At 48.8% G+C, this 19518-nt stretch overlaps 1 protein-coding gene across 1 annotated transcript in view; it reads right to left on the bottom strand.

Moving 5' to 3' along the window:
• The window catches only part of Abca4 (ATP binding cassette subfamily A member 4), a 147251-nt gene that overhangs the window by 32699 nt on the left and 95034 nt on the right, over positions 1–19518 (bottom strand). The window contains exons 18-31 of the mRNA XM_050149669.1: positions 18338–18427; positions 16640–16814; positions 14260–14391; positions 12301–12440; positions 11633–11770; positions 10973–11166; positions 9810–9894; positions 7077–7169; positions 5807–6012; positions 5425–5473; positions 3003–3265; positions 1914–2038; positions 1170–1268; positions 224–410 (exon numbers count right to left, since the gene is read on the bottom strand). Coding sequence (XP_050005626.1) covers positions 224–410; positions 1170–1268; positions 1914–2038; positions 3003–3265; positions 5425–5473; positions 5807–6012; positions 7077–7169; positions 9810–9894; positions 10973–11166; positions 11633–11770; positions 12301–12440; positions 14260–14391; positions 16640–16814; positions 18338–18427 — 1976 coding nt within the window. The remainder of the gene's footprint in view (positions 1–223; positions 411–1169; positions 1269–1913; positions 2039–3002; positions 3266–5424; positions 5474–5806; positions 6013–7076; positions 7170–9809; positions 9895–10972; positions 11167–11632; positions 11771–12300; positions 12441–14259; positions 14392–16639; positions 16815–18337; positions 18428–19518) is intronic.

Below are 19518 nucleotides of genomic sequence, written 5' to 3'. Positions count from 1 at the left end.
CCCAGGGTTTTACAGCGTGCTAGACAGCCTACCGCTGAGTTCCACTCTCGGCCCCCTAGTAGGCTTAATTAAAACTGTTAATCAGTATGTAAACATAGAAACACTTGAATACACAGCAGCACGACATTATGTAGAATGGAGAATCTAAATGATCAACCATGGGAAATGATTTAAAATCAACCAACACTTAGGAATAGTATGCAGTTGTTAAAAAGGCCCGTACCTGCGGGGGTGGGAGCCCTCCAGCGCCCTCAGGACACTCGGGGAGCATGGTGAGCTTCTCTCGGGTGCTGCACGTGCAGGACGGGGAGGGATGGGCCGCCGTCCATTTCTGCTTCTGGAACAGGTGAGTGATGTTTGGGGACACGGACGGGGTCTTCCAGGAGGTTGAATTGCCACAGGGGTACTCCCTTATGGAAAAGTGAGAAAATAGTCCACAGTCAATCCCACTGCTAATGTATATATATTCCCTAGAAAAGAGAAATCATTACTGGCTCTCTTCTTCTCTGCTTTTCTCTTCCCTGGAGTCAGGAAATTTCCCTCCTGGGGATTAGAGTCTGCTTAAGGAATATCAGAACTGGGGTCCTGCTCGTGACAAAGTATAAACTAGAGAATAACCATCTAGTGTGTGGACTGTTTTTTTGGGGGGGTTGTTTGGCTTTTTTGTTTGTTTGCTTTTGTTTCTGTCTGGCAGTTTTTGCTGTTGGGAGATGAAAAAAAAAAAACCCAGAAGAATCTGAAATGTGTCCGTTTTGCTCTTAAGCAATAGCTTTGGGGAAGACGGATGAAAGAAGATGCTACAATTACGCTGAACTCTAAAGATACCTGGTGGATCAACTATGTTCTACAACTCTGTTTTCTATAATTACAACAGTGAGTGGGAGCCAGCTGGTCATAGAAATAATTCTTGTCATTCAAGGTCTAATTATACAACAACATATCCTTTGTCTTCTTCCATACATAGATATAGAATGTAGAAAATTTCTAGATGGGGACATAGATCTGTTGATGATGGAGCTTTCTAAAATACAAGTTCTGCTTAAAGAAGAAGTTGGGTCAAGTGCTGCTTAGAGACATGGGTGTGATCCATATAAGAGGGCAGGATTGAAGGATCTTTCCCAACACTTTCAGGCTGGTTTGGGGGTCTCCTGTGTTAGTGCAGAACTTACAGAAGCCACTCTTTCTTTAGACAACGGTTGCCAAAGCCCGGCTTGTTCAGGAGGACGTCTGCCAGCACTGTGAGGTGTTCATTGCTGGGCTCATCCATGCTAGAGAGAGAGAGAGAGAGAGAGAGAGAGAGAGAGAGAGAGAGAGAGAGAGAGAGAGAGAGAGAGAGAGAGAGAGAGAGAGAGAGAGAGAGAGAGANGAGAGAGAGAGAGAGAGAGAGACAGAGAGACAGAGAGAGAGACAGAGAGAGAGAGACAGAGAGAGAGAGAGACAGAGAGAGAGAGAGAGAGACAGAGAGAGAAAGATATGCTCACGGGATAGACTAGGACAAAAACGACAATGGTCACTAACATGCAGATATAAGTGTTTACTGAATTCCATGACACGCATGTATATGAGGCCCTGAACCCTGCCTGACTTGGAATGGTTGTGGGACTTCTGGAAGTAGAGTACCCTACCATACACACCTAGAGCTCTAATGATTGATTATCTATGCCTCAAAAAATGGAATTTTGATGCCCTTTTCCAAGTTTCATATCCTCTTTCCTTATGGACCTTCCACTGGGTATCACATTGCTAAGCAGTGACTGCTACATTAGCTTCCCTTCTAAGAACAATCCCAAGACTCCTTTGACCTTGGTGACGATTCCAGGGAAGCGGGAAGGTCAAGACCTTTGTAGCAATCACGTGGCCCAGGAATATCACATCAGAGGATAATGGTGTCCCGCAGGGATGAACCTACATACCTGAAGAAGGTGTATTGATGCCCGTACATCCAGGGCTGAAGGGTCAAAGCTGGAAAGTCACCAAACGGAGGCACAACGACAGAAAGCATCAGAGCCAAAAGCACGAAAGTGGCAGGAAGAACAATCTGTAGGAGAGTAGCCACAGAGGCACGGGCTGAAGTGCGAGATGACAGGCACGCACAGGAAGGCTTTCAAGGCACGAGTGTGTACCCATAGCGTGCACACATGAGGCACACACATTCTTTTAAGCCTTTATTCCCATTTCACAATCTCATGCTGGTAGTGAAGGACAGGCTTCTGGGGGAACGTTACAGGCAAGTGTAAAAGGTAATACATGTAGAAGGAAGCAGAATGTTCCTGCAGTCACAGAAGAATCTGAATGTCTGTTAGGCTCAGCTAGAGCCTAAAGGGACGTTTAAAGAACAACCACGTTACTTGCTTCTCCTTGAACCAGAGTTCTTTTTTCTGAATGAAAAACACAGAAAGGGGGTTGGGCACACAGCTGAGCTGGGGTAGAGTGTTTGCCCGGCATGCATGAAGACCCGAGTCCAATCTGTATCATTGTATAATATCGAGTTTAATGGCACATGGCTTTAATCCCAATCCTCAGGAGATGGAGGCAGGAGGACCACATGTTCCAGGTCATTCTTAGCTACATAACAAGTTTGAGGCCAGCCTGGAGTACACGAGGTCCTGTCTCAAAATAGGACAATGGCTTTGAAAAGCGAATGAATTCATTAGAGAAATTAATGAAATACATAACTTTACCTTTCGTTATGAGAATGGAAACAATATGGACCAATGTGGTACGATCCTAATTTTTACTCTAAATGAGGTCCAAACCTTTCAAGAAGGTTCGCAAAACCCAGAATCAAAATAAAGGTTTGGCAAGGGAGGAGTAGAGCCAATAGGAGCTGAAGAAAGGGTTCTGGGTAGTGGTTGAACCCATTCCCACAGATGCACCCAAGTAGACGGAAAAGCAGGACCAGTCCTACGGAGCTGGGGGTGGGGTAAGGGGGGGATGGGGTGAGGGGGGTGGGGTAAGGGAGGGTGGGAGCCGAGTCAAGCCCAAGCTGGCCACAGCGGTACCTGAGCCAGAAAGTCCTTGTGGCTGCGGACAGCGTGGTGGAATCTCTTGATTAGCAGCGCCTGCACGTGTTGAAGAATCAGCCGAGCGCCTGTGTAGAATGGGGCGCCCAGTTCTTCTGGTCTTGGGGAAGACTGGCCCTTGGAAGGATCCACTTGTCCTGAGGAGCAGGTGTGAGAGCCCTGGGCAGGTTGCCTGACTTTCTCAGTGGGAGCAGAACGAGGGTGCCGGAGATCAACATGTTCTCTTTTTTGCTGCGTGCTACCTAAGGGATCAAGAAATTGAAAAATATAAACATAGGAGATTATATACATCCCCCCCTACAACATCAGTTACTCTTCATTTAGAAAACCATGGGGCATGGAGGTTAATAATATTTTTGTCATTGTTTGGGGTCAAACCTCACTCTAGCCCATCCACACTTGGTCACATGTACTGTGGGAGGTGGGGAGGTTGTGGAATAGAGCCTCAGAGCCGGGAGAATAAGATCTATTAGTGTCTGTGTGGCTTTAGGTCATATCTCAGGATCAGTGAACTCAGGTTCCCCAGATGGGTCAGGTCCCTGTCCTATCTGCCTCATGAAGTTATCGTGTTATTAAGTAACACAATGATATCAGGTGCTTTGTCGAGTACAAAGGGCCGTGCAAGTATGAAGCAAGAGGATTTGGAAGTGTTGCCATGAGGCTCTTGCTAAATCTCGAGTACAGATCACATGTGTAGACTTGACATGTATTTATTTAAGTCTCTCAATGACTTTAAAAAGTATGCCAGGGGGTGGTGGCACACACCTTTAATCCCAGCACTTGGGAGGCAGAGGCAGGGGGATCTCTGTGAGTTCAAGGCCAGCCTGGTCTACAAGAGGTAGTTTCAGGACAGACTCCAAAGCTACAGAGAAACCTAACTCAAAAAAACAAAAATCAACAAACAACAACAAAAAAAAACCCCACCACCACCAGCAACAAAATCCTAGAATATTATTATTATTATTATTATTATTATTATTATTATTATTATTATTATTATTATTATTTTCATTCTCCACATGGGGAAACTGACATATGAAGAGACTCAGTACCTTGCCCAGAGTCACTTAGGTATCAAATGATGAGCTCAGGTTTGATGGCTGTCTACTGCACTCTATGGTTCAACTCTGTACAACCTACTCTCGACTGCCTCTGAGGTGCCCCTGCTGACCTGTGTTCAATGTCTGACTGTATTATTCTGACAGGCTAGCTACTAAAGAGGAGCATGCTGTTCAGGTACAGGTCTCTAACTTTTAATTCCAGCATAACGTGTGGTCTAATTTAAGTGCTCTCATTCTTGTCTTGGTTGATGTGAATCTCTGGCTTTGAAGGAATTGAGAAAATTCAATTGCTCTCTGCAAGAAATTTAAAAGAGAACCTGGGTCCCCTGAAGAGATCTCATCCCTTCCCCTTCTGCAAGGATGATGGCCTCAGTGGTCTACCACATGGCCTATACGAGTGAGCAGCAGCACACATGGACCGGCAAACACGGTCATTGGCAATTCTAGGCCCGACTGATATGTTTGATCCCTTAGAAGCTGGGGGAAATACACATTATCTTAGGAGGCGGGAGAAATAGCAGAAATGCCACAGGAAGGAAATACTGCATAGGAAGACATTGCAAGGTGCCATACTGGGCAGGAGTGGCGGACTAGGGACCCAAGACAGCAAAAGAGAACTGTGGCCATCTTTGCCTCTGAGCAGGGGAGAGGGCACATTGGGTCTATTTCAGCAGAGTGGGGACAAGCCTCTTGTTCTATCAGAAGTGATTTGTGCTATGGAGACAAGTTACCGTCCCGATACTTCCATTCCCTCTGCAGTAAGTACACAATACTCGTAATGCTTTTCGTGGCCATGAAGAATCAAGCAAAGGACCCAGGCTAACACATACAGACGCGAGAAGGCCAGAATTCACAGGAATTTCCGTGCCCACCATTTCAGAGTCCACAGGTTTCCTAACTGAGAGTTTGAGAGTTTTTATCTTGATCTCAAAGGGGCCAGGAGACTGCAGCAGGCATCTGGGTTATACTAGCTGTCATCATTATCTCTAAGGACTCTCTGGAAGCTATCACTCCCGCAGACAAGAGTGGACCAGAAGCCTGGTGGAGAGGAGAGGAGATGGAGATACAGCAGAAAAAAGAGACCAGAGGTGACGTTTGAAGGGGGGGGGGGAATCTACCAATCTGACAGTGGTAAGAATCCCGATTCATCCAGAATGTCCCTACCCAGCCAAATTCCGTTTCTCAATCCTGTCACCCAGTGGCATGAAGGACACAAAATGCATTACTTGGGGCTCTGGCACTAGGAAGGAAGGAATGGCTGCTTTGTTACTCTCTCTGTAGGTTTTTCAAGACCAAGTCTGGAGAAACACGGAACAGGTCACAGGGCCCAAGCACCATACCTGCAAACATAGAGCTGGAATCGGAGTCCTCCGTGACCTTCAGAAAAATCTGTTGAAACAAGAAGAGAAAATTTGGTTCAGGCTATTCCTACTTTCGGGAGAATCTAAGCCTCCATTTTGTTGGGCACTGTTACACCAGGGGAAGAAATATGCGTTAACTGCCTTAAGAACATGGTCTATGAATGAAAAGTGTAAGCACATGGTGACCACCACTGCAGAAAGTATGCAGGCACGGGGACTGAGGTAGGAGGAAGCCAGCTAAGGATGGAGACAGCTGTACACTGGGTGGGAAATACTGGCCTTTTGCTTTGGTAGGATTTTGCTTTAGTGTTAGACTTTTGCAAGAGCTGCTGAGACTAACTGTGACCTCTCTCCGTCTTACCTCTTCCAGGGGAGTGTCAGAAATTCCAAAGCTGCTGAGCCCCAGGTCAGACAGCGTCTCCTCCAGCTCTCGGAAGAGGCTGGCATACGCTCTCTGCTTGAAATCCTTGTTTGGAAGGAGGAAGATAAGTTCTTGACCGATGCATTCCACCAGCTTTGCCTCCGGAACATGGTGGTACACCAAATCCGTCAGCTCCTTCACATCCCCTAGGACAAGAAGAAGGACTGATATCAATTCTACTCAACCTTTCTAGAACCTGAAAGACTGTGAGATTGCCCGGGCCTCCTAGCCTATTCCACCCCTGCCTCTCCCACTTCCTCTCCCTCTCCCTCTCTTATTTGAGAAAGGGGTAAGTAGCTGCCACCATCCTCTGCCTCTCTCCCTCCCCACTTCTCGTGTGTGTGTGTGTGTGTGTGTGTGTGTGTGTGTGTGTGTGTGTTGAAAGAGGGTCTCACGCATCACAGACTGGCCTCAAATCCTTTATGTAATTAAATCTGATCTTGAACTCCTGATCCTGCCACCTCTATCCTCAAGTGATGGATTATAGAGATGTACAAATCTATCATCTTTAGCCGGGCACACATCTTTATCCCAGCAGTCTGGAGACAGAGCCAGGCAGATATCTTTGAATTTGAGGACAGCCCTCCTGTGATTTAGTTTGGTACAGGCTTGCCTTCCTGAGTGCTGGGATTAGAGGCATAAACCGCACACTTGGCTCATGACATTTCTTTTAGACTTGACAATCAGTGAGTCTGTTTTTAGCTTAGTGGACTCTGGGACAAAGGTCCTCCAGGTGGCTAGCTGTGCGACCTGAGGGAGGGCGTTTCCTCCATTGTTCAGTCAAAGGTGCTATCGCCTCAAGGAATGCTAAACTCCCTGGTTCCTCATCAGTGAAAGGGGAAAAGAACTGGGCCCACTTCAAGACTGTTTGTGGGGATGGGGAGTTAATGTTCGCACGGTGCTTGGGGTGGTGCCTGGCACAGGCTGGCTGGCACCTAGCGGTTGTTGCATTCCTGAACATCAGCCCAGGGAAGAAAGCCCATTGTCATTACCACTTATTCTCATTCGTTGGAAAGTTAAGAGTTAAGTCAGGGTTGTTTCTTTCTCTCCCGCCTGGCCCAAGCAAGCTGTAGGGGACTTATCCAAGACACATTCATAGAGAGGAGGCTATCCTTCCTAAATCACACCCATGTGGGCTTGTTTCTTGGAGGGTCACACCATTTTCCCCTGGGCTGTACCTGTCCTCTCACACAGGACAAGAGTCACTAACCAGTGGCCGCAGAAGGTTGAGAAGCCCTGGAGAGGATGAGGATGGCGCCGGAGGCGGGAAGCATGGTAGCATGATAGCTTTGAACAGCCAGAACTGGATTTTATGGACAAGCACATATTACTTTGAAATTGAAAGCCTAACTTGATATTAAAAAAAAAAAGTGGGTCTTTCTTTGTAATTCAAACTGGCCTTGAACTCATAATTCTTGTACAGTCTCCTCCTAAGTGCCGGGATGATAGGCACAAGATACACTAATCCCAGTGAGTGTTGATATTCAAGCCGGTTTTCTTAAAGGGTCAGCATCGCTAAGGGAAGTCTCAACTTTTTTTTTTTTTTAAATGACGTGGTCCGAATATTTCCCAGCTCGCCATTAAGATCCTGTGCTGAGCCAGAGTAAAAGGCTTGGGTGTCACACCTGCAAGCAGCGTGATTGTCTTCAGTCCTGGATGAGCTCATACTGGGACCGGGGAGTTCTTTACTGGAGGAAATAGCTCTGCCCCAGTAACTCGTAGGGGTCACGCTCATTGTTCTCGTAGGAAGGAAGTGAGAGCCAGTCACTGGATTCCCAGGGACTGTGTCTTAGATGTGTGTCAGCCTCTCAGAAGGCTCCATCTGGCAGGGAGGTCCGTGAGTGTGTGTGTGTGTGGTATGTGGAGCGGGGCGGGGGTGGGTGAGTGAGAAGCCAGCCAAGGAGGTAACTGGGGATTAAGGGATCGCTCCTCCCTAATTGGGGGCGTCCCACCCACTGTACTTGCCACCATTACAGTATACCACGCTATACAAAGGAAGTCTTTTCATGGACATAGAGCCATACTTTAAACGTCATGCCAGCCACAGACGCACACATTCCAACTTGATTTTGAGTGACTGTAACAACTAAACATGTTAACATGGATTTGTTTAAAGAAAGCATTAATGTCTGGACCAAGATTCCAAGGAGAGATTTTCAGCAGCACAAGGGATGCCCACTGCGAGATGAGCAGAGCAGAAGGTCCAGAGAGGCAACGCCAAAGAAATGCTTCTGCCCGGCACAGGCTCTGCCGGCACACCAAGTAGGGGAGCAAACCCCGGTGATGGGACCCCAAGCATTGCCCCTCAGGCTTTTGTTGTCTCACTATGTCACCCTGGATGGCCTAGAACCCACAGAGATCTGCCTACTTCTGCCTGTGCTGGGATCAAAGGCGCATTGCCAGTGCACCTGGCCTTCCCCCAGCCCAGGTTTTAAGCACAGCACATCGCTATTGTCAAGCGTTCTTGTTCTGCCAGATTTCACTTAGGAAATTCTTAATGTTTGGGGGAGTGTTCAATTGGAAGCTTGGTCTTTGACAAGCACACACTTTCCTCTGTTCATAAAGCAAGGTCAGCACCTGAGTTTAGTTTTGCTTTTACACTGGATTTTAGGGTCTAGGGCACCCCACTTGCAAAGTCATCCTCACGAGAGGCATGAAGACGGGCAGTCGCTGAGAACGGAAAGAATTGCTGGCAATCTCTGGGATCCTGAGCTTAGACCTGACAGGGGAACAATTGCATGTACAGTGAGCCTATTTACTGCACCTCTCTGCAGATGGGGAGACACCTCTGAGAGATAGTATACCCTGACATTAAAGGGACGCTCACTGGGAACTTGGGAATGTGGGATATTGTGCAAGGATGTCATGTACCCTCTCCAGCTACAAGCTCAGATTCTCCAGAAGTTCCCTGTAAGAGAGGTGCAGGGACCTAGAGACGGCTCCGCAGTTATGAGCACTCACTGCTCTTACAGGGACTGTGGGCTCAGTCCATGGCTCCCCCCATGATGGCTCACAACTGTCTGTAACTCTGGTTTCAGAGGCTCCAATGTCCTCTTCTGTAGCGAGCTGCGTGGTGTCACACCTGATGGAGATGTATAATCAACTCCTGAGATGGCTAAGGCCTGACCTATGCTATGATCACGCAATGATTATCAGCTGCCTGCATATGCGTGAACCTATGGGCAGTGCCCACCTGACAGTTCGGGGTCGGCAGCCCATGCCTACTTAAGGGCTGGGAGAGGTTTGCCCGGAGGAAGAAAAGGAGAGAGGAGGGAAGAGAGAGGAAGGGGGGGGAGAGAGAGAGAGAGAGAGAGAGAGAGAGAGAGAGAGAGAGAGAGAGAGAGAGAGAGAGAGAGAGAGAGAGAGGAAGGAGAGAGGAGAGAGGAAGGAGAGAGGGGAAGAGAGAGAGAATTGTAAAAGGCCTGGAATAAACTGCAGTGAGAAGAGCTCCGGTGGTCACGTCATCCTTGCAGGTCGAGGGTGGCCGTGACGCTCTTCTAGCTTCTGCAGGCACTGCACATACATGGTTCACTTTCATACATGCAGGCAGTCATATGCATAAAATAAAAATAATAAATAAAATGCTAAAAGGAGAGAGAACCAGAGGGTACCTTGGCACACCTTTAGGAGTGGATGTGTCCACACTCTGTTAAAGGGCGGGAGGATGCCAAGGACCAAGGCTTAATATGAGCAGGGGTGGAAAGTGAACAAACACTGGACTCCTTATTAAAGAGAGAGCTCTTGGCTGCACGACTTTAAAATCATGTTAGGAATCATGTTGGGAGGAGAAACAGACTCAAGAAAGAGACAAGCAATCACATGACATTGGGGTTCCAGTACACTGTGCGTCCTCTTTGCTTGAGGGCATCGCAACAGAGCACAGCCAAGAATGTGGAAGACGGTCATGAACCAGGTACCAACGTTCAGCCTGCCCGGCTCTTACCATCCAACACTTGTTCTTCGGTTATCTCATCCACTCGGGCTGGACACCTGGTGGGGAAAGCCTTTGACGTACAGCTGCAGGCCCCCTACAACCAAGAGACAGAGATGACTGACGGGGTGCACCTCATCCCGTGATAGCATCTTCATGGTGCCAGCTGCTGTCACCACTGTTCTGTCTCTCATCACCAACCGGGGCCAACCTTTTCTTCTTCTCCATCGCTGTTTAATCTGTTAATTCATCTGAGCGTTTTGAGGGTGTAGCTGGCTTGATTTTTATCCCAGAGGGGATGTGAGTCAGGCAGAGAGAGAGAGAGAGAGAGAGAGAGGGGGGGGGGGCAGAACCTCAAAGCATCCCTTTGGATTGTCACTGCTTGTGTGGCAGCTGGAGACATTCTGCTCCCTGCTCCCCTCCCAACCCCTGGGGACACCGGGCTTTGGAAATCTATGTGGGACAGGAAAACCCACTACAGCCACTTACACTGGAGGTGTAAATGACACAACAGTAGAACACTGCGGCAATTCGAATACGAGGGACACCTGTTCTCAAGGAGCCCAGGCAACACTCACAACCCTTTATCTCATTTGTCTCCTCTCTGTCCCTACAAGGCCAAAGCCAGCATCATCATCTTCGTGTTCCGTGTAAAGAGAGGTAACAGGAAAGAATAAAAGTCACCTGCTCAGGGTGACATAGTAGACTCGCCAGTCCCCCTGGTCCTAAGGGCGTGCTCAGTGCTCTCTGCTGGCTTTTCTGTCCCTGCATCATTGGTTATAGTTCCCAAGGACGTTTTTCCTTAGGTCTCATTTACTACTGGAATTCAGACTTAATTAGGGAACATGAACGTTGGGATAAAGGAGAGATGCTTAAACAAAACAGTCTAACCTTGAAGAGCAAGGTGTTCCCATGGTACACATTACTACATGTGTAGTTTGGGACACCAGTGTGTAGTATTTTTGGTTATTTAAAAATAGTTGTGTCTGAGTGCATGTTTGGAGCATCTCTGCAGGGCATGTTAGAACGTGATTACTGAAATCTACAAATAGACCCAGAAATAAACTGATTCCGACAGCTAACGGCCCAGTGGGTAGAAATATCTAGAACGGCAGCCCCCCCACTGCCCATCCCTTCTCACCCAAGCTGGGCCCCTTCCCTGCGCAGACACGGACCTCACAGCCACCTCTTTGGTTCTGGATGCTTTTCATCTTGCGAACCAAGGTCAAGTAGAAGCCTGTGCCAAAGCAGTTCTTGAGGAAGAGTGGTGTCCCACAGCAGTAGAGCCTTCCCTGGGAGAGGATGGCGATACGGTCGCCAAGGAGGTCAGCCTCATCCATGTGGTGAGTAGACATGATGATGGTTCTGCCTGTGAGGAAACGATCGGGGTTGTCACCAGACAAGCCCTGGAGAGGGTGCACAGAAACCTCCAGGTGATGTGGTCCCCAGAACCAGAAGTTAATAAATAAATAAAAACAAAGTAGCTAATTCCTCAGCAAGCGTAGTGATGTTATAGCAACTGATTATAGGCATGTACTACCAGGGCTGTTTTGTGTGGTGCTGGGGTTGAACTTGGCGTTTTGCGCAGGCTTTGTAAACTCTGTACCAAATGAGCTACACTCCAGTCCAGCCTTCTAGACTATTTCAGCCTGTTTGTGTTTATGTAAATACCTCAGGAGGCTCTCACTTGAACTTGAACTTCACCCGCGGTCTCAAGGGAGCGAGCGCAGTTACAGCTGTTAGTGTACTTAGCTATAAACTACTAGGTGTGAGAAAAATGGGATTCCAGGAAGAACCTCAATGTGACCACGGGGTGCTGAGCACGGAGTATTCACCGGATCGATATTTCAGGAGCAGGTCCCAGATGGAGCGCCTGGAGTAGGGGTCCACCCCAGAGGTGGGTTCGTCCAGGACCACCACCTTGGAATCTCCCACAAAAGCAATGGCCACAGACAGTTTCCTCTGCATACCACCTGGAGGCAGAAGGAAGGCGATGGTGGCTTATCACAGATACCTTGGCATGGGGACGAGAAAAGCCCAGGACTGGTGGCATGTGGAGGCTCTTCAAATCTGACAGTTTGATAACTGCCACCTTAGATATCCCTGCACTGGCCAAAGACATAGCGGCATTGGGGCTTCATCAATGCAGAAAGGCCACCCTTGTGTCCTGGCACCTGCTCATCTGAAGACTGGATCTTTAATTTCACAGAAGTTAGGAGCTCACCCCGGTACAAGGCCCTGCCCAGTGGTTCCCAACCTTCCTAATGCTGTGACCCTTTAATACAGTCCCTCATGTTTTGGGGACCTCCCAACCATAAAATTATTTCGTTGCTACTTCATAACTGTAATTTGGATACCGTAATGCAATGTAAATATCTGTTATGTAGGGTTGTGACCCACAGGTTGAGAACCACTGCCCCACCCCACTCCTCTGCTGAGGTGCACCGGGAGGGAGGCAATGGCTGCTCCAGATGAAGACCCATCTCTTTCCAGTACCAAGCACCTGAAAGGTCCTGCGCCTCCTCATTTCTCTTGTGGTGAAGGCCAGTGTCTTCTAACATGGCTTCCATCTCCAGCTGGGCCTCCTCCCAGGACTTCCCTTTCAGCTGGGCATAGAACAGGATATGCTCAGCCACTGTGAGACTGTGGGGACAGGACAAGGAGAAGGGCAATGAGCTGAGCAATTCCATTTCTAGCAGTTTAGCTTAGAAAATAAAGATGAAATCGGGCGGTGTTGGGGCACACCGTTAGTCCCAGCACTTGGGAGGCAGAGGCAGGCTGATCTCCGGGTTCAAGGCCAGCCCTGTCTCAAAAGAAAAAAAAAATTAAAGATGAATATAAAGGCATAGCAATCAAAATTTTTCATCTTATTATTATTTATGATACAAAAGTAAAACAACATTGGGATCGTACATTTGTACTTATAAACATTAGAAATTCCTTCTTAAAGAAATATGTAATCACATGAAGAGACATTCATTAACACCTTAAGTTCAAAAAAAGCAATTATGGAACTGGAGAGATGACTCAGTGGTTAGGAGCATGGGCTGCTCTTACAGAGGAGCTGGGTTCGAGTCCCAGCACCCACATGGCGTCTCACAACTGTTTGTAACTCTAGTTCCAGGAAATCTGGTGCCCTCTTCTCAGGCACTGGGCACACATAGAGTGCACAGATATACAGTCAGGCAAAACACCCATGTACATAGTAAGATAATTAAAGAGCAAGCACCGTTTCAAACAGTCAGGTGACAAAACTGTACATATAATTTTACTCTCCTTCATAACCTGCAAGTCTGCAGGCACGTCTGCACGTGCAGAGGAATTTCTCAAGAACTATATCTAGAGGTGTTGACAGCGATTGCCTCTTGGGTGGTAGAATGACTCGTGTAAGTTCTGTTTGGTTGTGTTTTTCTTTGTATTTGGCTGTCTTCTCTCCTTCAACCCCTACTTTCCTTCTACATGACTAGAGTCAGGACATAAAATAAGTTTTGGTTGGAAAGAAAGAGAATGGGGTGAAAGAGAGAGATGAGGAGGAGGAGAAGGAGAAGGAAGAAGGTGGAAGGAGAAAAGGAGAAAAGAAAGAAACTCAAGCTAGCCAGCATGAAGGCCCTCTGAAAGGGCAACCCTTGGCACCAGGGCTCAGTGTGGAGAAGGAACGATGCTCCTCTTTCTGGTTCCTGCCCAGAAGTATTCAGGGCACGCACTGGGGTGGGCGTCAGAAAGAAGCTGCTGTGACTCCTCTGGCGGGGACATCTCAGCTCTGAGCACCAGGAGCACAGTCTCACACCTGGAGAGACAATTCTTACCCCAGCAGGACAAGGGCTTTGAAGGTGGGGACCAGACTATAAAGCATTGGGATGGAGAGAAGATGTGAGCTGGGGGCAGGAGAGGAAAAGGTACCGGTACCTTAGGGTTCCTGTCGCTGTGATGAAACACCATGACCAAGGCAACATAGGGAGGAGAGGGTTTGTTTGGCTTACACTTCCACATCACTGTTCATCATCAAAGGAAGTCAGAACAAGAACTCAGTCAGGGCAGGAACCAGGAGGCAGGAACTAATGAAGAGGCCATGGTGGAGTGTTGCCTACTGGCTTGCTCATCACGGCTTTGCTCCGCCTTGGCTTATGGAATCCAGGACCACCAGCCCAGGGGTGGCACCATGCAAAATGGGCTGGGCCCTCCCCCTCCCACAGCAATTGCTAATTAAGAAAATGTCCCACAGGCTTGCCTACAGCCCCACCTTATTGGGGCATTTTCTCAATTGAGGATCCCTGCTTTCCAGTTCCTCTCCCTCCTGTCAAATCGACATAAAAGTGGCCAGCACAGCCGGGGGCGTTTCCAATAGACGTCCTGTTTTCTCCTGGTGCCGGAGATGGAACCCAGGGACGATGGACATGCCAGGCAAGTACCCTACCACAAAGCCCACCCCTGCCCTGGAGAATCTCAACTCCTGTTCACTTACTGGTGGAATAGGATGTTATGCTGGGGACACATGCCCAGGCTCTGGCGTACTGAATCAAGGCTGGTTTCAATGTCTTTCCCCCCAATGAGCACGGTCCCCGATGTTGGTGGCAACAGACCTGTCAAGATGGACCTGCCAAACAGAGGGTTAGGTGTCAGAAGGAAAGGGCTTTAGGACTCAGCAGGGGAGGATGGCAACCCCACTCCAGGGTCAGAAGGATGCCTGTAGTGATTCCTGCCTTAGCTCACTATTAAACTCAAACCTACGTCAGCTGAGGGGCCTTGACATTTTCTATACAAGGCTTACTTAGCACCAGTGCCTACATTCAGGTCCTGGTACCCAGAACCACAAGGGCCTTCTTTTTCTACTCTTTATTTCCTGTGCTTCCAGACCAGTTTCAAGAGCTTTGGGGATTCCCAGCCTCAGACACGACATCACTCATCCATCACTGTAGTGGTCAGTTGTAGTGCCCATTGGGATGGTCAACCATAGTGGTCACTGTCATGATCAGTCATGTGGTCACTGTGGTGTTCACTGATATGATCAGCCAAAGTGGTCACTGTTGTGGTCACTATTGTAGTGTCCACTGTAAAGGTCTGTCATAGTGGTCATCCGGTGGCTAGCCCTTGAGGTCACTGTTGTGTTGTGGTCAGTTAAAGGGGTTGAGAACACAGCCCACTGCTTTGCCTGGGTAAGCAACCCTGACTGTGGAGAAACTGGCTGTTGCCTTTACAAAGCCCAGGAAAGACGGCAATGCCGGTAGGAAGCTGAGCCCACCTATGTGTTCACTGTGTGTCTGCTGATGAACTGACCCTGACCGCAGTCAGGCACAGGAATTAACCACTCACAACTTCAGTTTTGGATCCCTAACATAAAAAGCCCATAACTATGTTGTGATCTTTTCCCCCCCTTTCTTTAATAAAACAAGACATATTGACTCCTGCCTGCTTAGGTAGATGTCTGGGTTTAGTGAGTCAAAAGGTACTTTAGAACAGAACCAGTATGAAGTGAAACTTTAAGGTGTTATGTTATTCCCGGTGTTGGGCAGTGTCGTGTTTCAACTCCAGGGGAAGTTGAATCTCTGCACTTAGTGAAGTAATGTGTTTATCTTCAAGATGTCCTGGGGTCTTGGCTGGACCTTCCTGTTCCCGGACCACGGGAGTTCGGGAGTTCGCCAGGGAGATAGACCTAGACTGCCACACCCAGCCCTGATAAAATCGCAGGCTCTCGGAGCCCGTATTTAGAAGCCGAAATCTTTGTTGATCTACCACTAGAGGGAAACAGTCCCAAGCACAATGGCCCCGGCCCCACATTCCGTTCGCACTGAAAGCCCCAAGAGCACATTCCAGAACAGGGAGTTCACCGCTGTTCCTTCCCGGGGCCCTGGAAGCCAAGGATTTGACGGCTGCCGTCACGCGGCTTGGTGACCCCCCCCCCCCCCCCCCCCCCCCCCCCCCCCCCCCCCACTCCCCAGCGGAGCTCTGCCTAGGAACCTCAGCAGCTGGCGCTCAGGCCCCTGAAGAACTGTAGGACCGAGAAGTCTACCCAGAGATCCAGATTTTCCTGCACCTGGCCTTCTGCCAGGCGTGTACTCCGCCACCGGTCTCTCTACACTTCCTTAGAAATGTAACCAACCCCCAACAGAGGTCCCATGCCAAGTGAAGCACCCTGGTAATTGGTAGGAAAAGGAGTGCTCCTTTGAAACCGAGGTGTTCTACAGACCCTGGACATAGACAGCCAGGGCTTTATCCTCACTGTGGATGACAGGGATGGGGATTAAGGAGGGGACTAAGGGTGTTAGGGACAGGAGGCGACTGTGGCAAGAGGATCTGGCTAATGCACCTACTGAGCCATCAACTCAGAGGCGGCAGGAAAAAATCACTCAAACTCCGTGAACGTCCATTTTTGTGACAGGAAGGGGGCTATACACTTACTCCCCATTCTCTCCCTGCTTCTTAACAAATATTACATGTACTCGAGTGGGCTTTGAATACTGCAGCATTCTTAGGAGATTTTTTTAACTTTTATTTATTACTTAATTTTATTTTGCAGTGTTTGGGAGGGGGTTACATTCAAGACAGGATCTCACTATGTAGCTCTGGCTGTCCTGGAACTCACTCTGTAGACCAGGATAGCCTTGAACTCACAGAGTTTACCAGCCTCTGCCTCCCAGGTGCTGAGATTAAGGGCATTTAAGCCAGCACACCCAGCTTGCTTTGGAAATTCTTGGGACCACAACAAGGGTGTTTTATTTATTTGTTCATTTGTTTCTAGCACAATTCAATAGGGAAGCACAGGCTGAGGATATTGGGGAGAGTGAAGCCGGGGATGATGGACGGATGGGATGGGATGGGGACAGCCTCTTTGCTAGAGAACTCACAAGGTGGTGGTTTTCCCTGCTCCGTTGTGACCGAGGAATGCCGTGATCTGGCTCTCATAGAAAGTGATGGTAAGGCGGTCCACAGCGGGCCGACTACTGGGCTCGAAAACCTTTACCAGGCTCTTCACGCACACTCCCGGCACCAACCCTGGAAGCTCGCGTTCGAAGAAGGAGTCTTGGAAGGAAAAGCACATTGTAGTAGAGTTTGGGTAGAAAGGCAACACCCAAACGACCGTGCTCACTGAACACAGTGCCTTCTTCAATCCTGTGTTCTGCCTGTAACTTCGCCTGCCCGCACGGCTGTAGCTTTGTAAAGAGGATCAAATTCGCCACGGTAATAACGGCGTTGGCCATCGCTTTAACACTTACTGTGAGCTGGGTACTGTTCCCGGTGTTTTCCAAGCCTGACCTCATTTCACACTCATTTCAATCGGTTAGAAAGCCCAAGACTGAGAGGCAGTGAGTGTTCTGTTGAGGTTACACGGCTTGTAAGGGGCAGAGTTAGGGTGTGAGCCCAGAGCCCATTCTCATCTGAAATAGTCCCTGCCTGCATATTGAGTTAACCCCAAGCTCCATCTTTGCGCTCAAGCTCAGTCTATAGGATTCTTCATGGGTTTCTGGCACCAGCTCTCACCCCTCAGCACTCCTGGACAGCCCACTCTTCCTCATCGTGGCTCCTCCCTCCCTATGCTTCCTGTCCCCTTCATGTTGACTGACCAACTCTCTCCCTCCCCTGACCCTACCACATATTCTCTGCAGGACACTCTACAGAGCCAGACTAATTATCATCAATTAATTCCAAATATCTGCTCCCTGGCTCTGTCCCTAAATCTGTTGCTTTGTCTGTCTGTCTGTGCCTCCCAGTCTGGCCTAAAGCTGAACCGGAAGCCCATCCTCAGTTTCACTGTCTGTCATTTCAGCCTTGTCAAACCACTCCGGGAGGAGGGTCTTCCAGAGGCATCTCTGTCTGCAAACCAACTCCGTGAGGATCCAGGTCTCCAACGTCAGCTTTGCCAAGAGGTACCCGAGCGGCACCTGGAGGCTGGACCTTCTCACACCAACATCAGGCTAAATCAGAGCCCAGGCACCTCCCTAAACCCAAGAAATACATACACTCCAGGATGAGAACCCTTACAAGAATTAGATCAAGAGGAAGACGGAGCAACAAAAGCCAGGGGCACAAGTCTTATGTAGCCTGCCCATTAGCCCAGGAACGATTAGGTAACCTCCACAGCCAGGAAAGGCTTCTGATGGTGCTAGTGAATGGACCCAGGGTTTATAAACCTTGAGCGAAATGCACGCAGCCAGCTCTGCTAGACTCTTTCCCCTGATAGCACTTATTTTTGTCTTTCCTTATAGCTCATATCCGCTTCAAGTCCCAGTGACCCAAGTCATTGTTCTGGCTAAATCCTCGGAAGTCAGCACATTCGTGCAATTCACTCGGGATTTGCCTAACAAGGGCACAAACACACTGCAGACTTGGGATTTGCTTTCTCCAGGAAACATGCACTAATGTCTGGGTTGGACCATTCATGTCCGTCATGCACAGCTGGACATCAGATTTAACATCAGTCAAGAGACGGAGGCATCTTGTGGTTTTGCTCTGGCACTGCTGGCACAAGCTTCCTAGCTTTTTGCCTTGGCTCGCTCTGCCCTTTTCTGGGGCTGGGAAGTGGGGGGAGGGGTGGCGGGCGTTACCACTCAGTCCTTCTGGGTGCTCCGGATCCTCCATTTCCTCTGTTAAAGGTTCAGTCTTTTCCAGGGCCCTTTCTTCTCTGGTTGAACAACCTGAACCAATCAGAAGCCTATGTGACTCTTCAGTAAAGACAGGCAAGGAGAGGAGGGGTAGAGGGAACAACTGAGTTCCCCACCACAAGGGGAAGACAGCTCCCTTAACAGCCAGCATTGCTTTGAGACCAGCCTGCTGCATGGCCTCCAGCTCTGACCTGATGCCAGGCCAAGAGATACTCAAATCTGGTTGCGCCATCTTCATCAGGCCCAGGGGGACTTTTGTAATTGGAGCCTTGGAGCTGAAAGAGTTTCTATTTACTCTGGTGTTTGTTTTCAGGGGGAGCTGGGACTCAAACTCAGAATTTCATGCATGTTAGGCAAGCGCTCTCCCACCCGCATCATTCCCAGCCCTCACCTCTTCCAGTTAATACGCTAGGCTTCCCATGTCCGAAATCGTGACTGAAAAACCAAAACCAAAAACAGACATATAAAAAAATCTGCCCCTGGATTAAATTTGGAATGGGTTAATTTTCTTTAGCTTACCACCTGGTCCTTTTTGGCTCCAACCTACAACATGTCAGTCACAGGAGCCTTGAGCAAAAATTCATCTATAGTGATAAGATGGGTGGCCAGCGTAAATCTAAGTTTGAGAAGTAGCTCCCTTGAGAAAACCACTTATCTGGGCATTTAAGAATCCTGAGGTTAACACCAGGGTGGAGCTTGGTATATTCAGGATTGTGAAGGGTGATATCACTCTCTCTCTCTCTCTCTCTCTCTCTCTCTCTCTCTCTCTCTCTCTCTCTCTCTCTCTCTCTCTCTCTCTCTCTCTCTCTCTCTCTCTCTCTCTCTCTCTCTCTCTCTCTCTCTCTCACACACACACACACACACACACACACACACACGCTTTGTGTGTGTGGGGGGGGGTTGTTTGTTTTGTTTTTAATTGGCATTTGGTATAAAAGGGTGTCAAGGACATCCTGGAAAGGGAAGAAGCAGAAAGGCTGTCCAGCCAGAGAGGAAGCAGGAACCAAAGGAAGCCACCAGCACCAAACCCTTAGGGCTCTGGTTCAAGTGCAGATGGGCCAGCATCTGTGGCTATTCTCAGTGTCTGCTCACCAGGGCCTCTCTGTCTGCAGGATGGGAGGGAG

This window comes from Alexandromys fortis, unplaced genomic scaffold, assembly GCF_014885135.2.
Source record: "Alexandromys fortis isolate MF-2015 unplaced genomic scaffold, M_Fortis_MF-2015_v1.1 scaffold_19, whole genome shotgun sequence".
In the NCBI taxonomy this organism is placed as follows: domain Eukaryota; kingdom Metazoa; phylum Chordata; class Mammalia; order Rodentia; family Cricetidae; genus Alexandromys; species Alexandromys fortis.
The sequence above is the reverse complement of the archived record's forward strand: the minus strand, read 5'-3'. Positions and strand labels throughout refer to the sequence as shown.